The 1,224-nt window shown below is 32.5% G+C and overlaps 1 protein-coding gene across 1 annotated transcript in view; it reads right to left on the bottom strand.

Moving 5' to 3' along the window:
• Socs4 (suppressor of cytokine signaling 4) overlaps nucleotides 1-1,224 on the bottom strand; it is a 15,789-nt gene that overhangs the window by 958 nt on the left and 13,607 nt on the right. Inside the window, exon 3 of the mRNA XM_031362632.1 lies at nucleotides 892-1,224. Within this exon, the coding sequence (XP_031218492.1) occupies nucleotides 892-1,224 (333 nt within the window). The remainder of the gene's footprint in view (nucleotides 1-891) is intronic.

The following is a 1,224-nucleotide window of genomic DNA, read 5'->3' as shown; positions in this document are numbered from 1 at the left end:
GGGGAAACTGGGAAAGGAGAAATCATATGACATGTAAATAAAGAAAATATCTAATAAAAAAAAAGAATTGTCAAAAAAAGCTTCCAGTAAGAAAGGAAGTTAAATTACATTCACCTCCAGGTTGAGGGGATGCTGTATTTGGATTAACTGATGATCCTAACAAACTGTAGAACAAATACACCTCTAGGACGTAACATTCTCTTTTCTCACTGGCTAGAATAACAAACAAACAAACTCATTTTAGTTAATATTTAAAATGAAAATACATTAAGTTTCATTTTAAATCATTTCATTGTTTAACATTCCTATTGGTAAATTACAAAAGTTAATTACATTATAATGGATTGATTATAACACTCTTTATGGAAGATCTTCAAAATGAAAAGAGCATAGGTAACTATTCTGTCATACAAGAATACTAATAGCATAGATTAGCAAAATATTTCACACGTAGGAAAGAGCAAGAGATTATTTTAAAAATACAGACTATTCAAATGTATATGCAATGCCTTGAAATTGTAAATATGCCCAGACCATATCTAAATTAAGGTAAAAAGTATATAATTTACATGGTAAAAACCAAAACCAAAACCTGCTTAAAAATATATAACAAGTGTATCATAAAAAAATATAAATTTATCTGGAATTAAAACTTAGGGCACAGTTTTATTTTGGATTCAACTGCCTTTGTACAAAAATTCAAAGATGCATAAGAAAAATAAAATATTAAGTGAAAATATGTATGCAGGTCAACATTCTAACCTCTGCATCACTGTTGCTCTGGCACATATATCCTGAGTAACCTAACTTTTGATTTATAATGGTATTCCTTCAGATACCATTTCATAGGCGAAGGAATTGGAAGGGCATCGATGCCATCATAACAATTACAAATAACTATTCTGCAAATATGCTGCAAGGAAAAGGGGAAAGTCCGGATTAGTGGAGTGGATAAAAGTGGCTCAAAGACCATATAGGTGCTTGGGTCCTTATAATGTTCTAGGAGCCAAGTAATATCAGGAGAATGGAAGACACAAGGATCATGGGCATCAAAGCTAAAGTTATGATTCCACTGTTCAACTCTAGCATGAAGAGAATGACTACAGCGTCTCAAACTAACAGAGAATAAATAATCTTCCTGTGCTGAATCTCGAAATAAAAAGGTGCCCTCTGGCATTCCTTCTAGCAGAGCTTCGGCTGCATATTTATCCATGACTCCCCAGT

This window comes from Mastomys coucha, unplaced genomic scaffold (assembly GCF_008632895.1).
Source record: "Mastomys coucha isolate ucsf_1 unplaced genomic scaffold, UCSF_Mcou_1 pScaffold9, whole genome shotgun sequence".
In the NCBI taxonomy this organism is placed as follows: Eukaryota; Metazoa; Chordata; class Mammalia; order Rodentia; family Muridae; genus Mastomys; species Mastomys coucha.
Note: the sequence above shows the minus strand (reverse complement) of the source record. Positions and strands in the feature narration are given on the sequence as shown.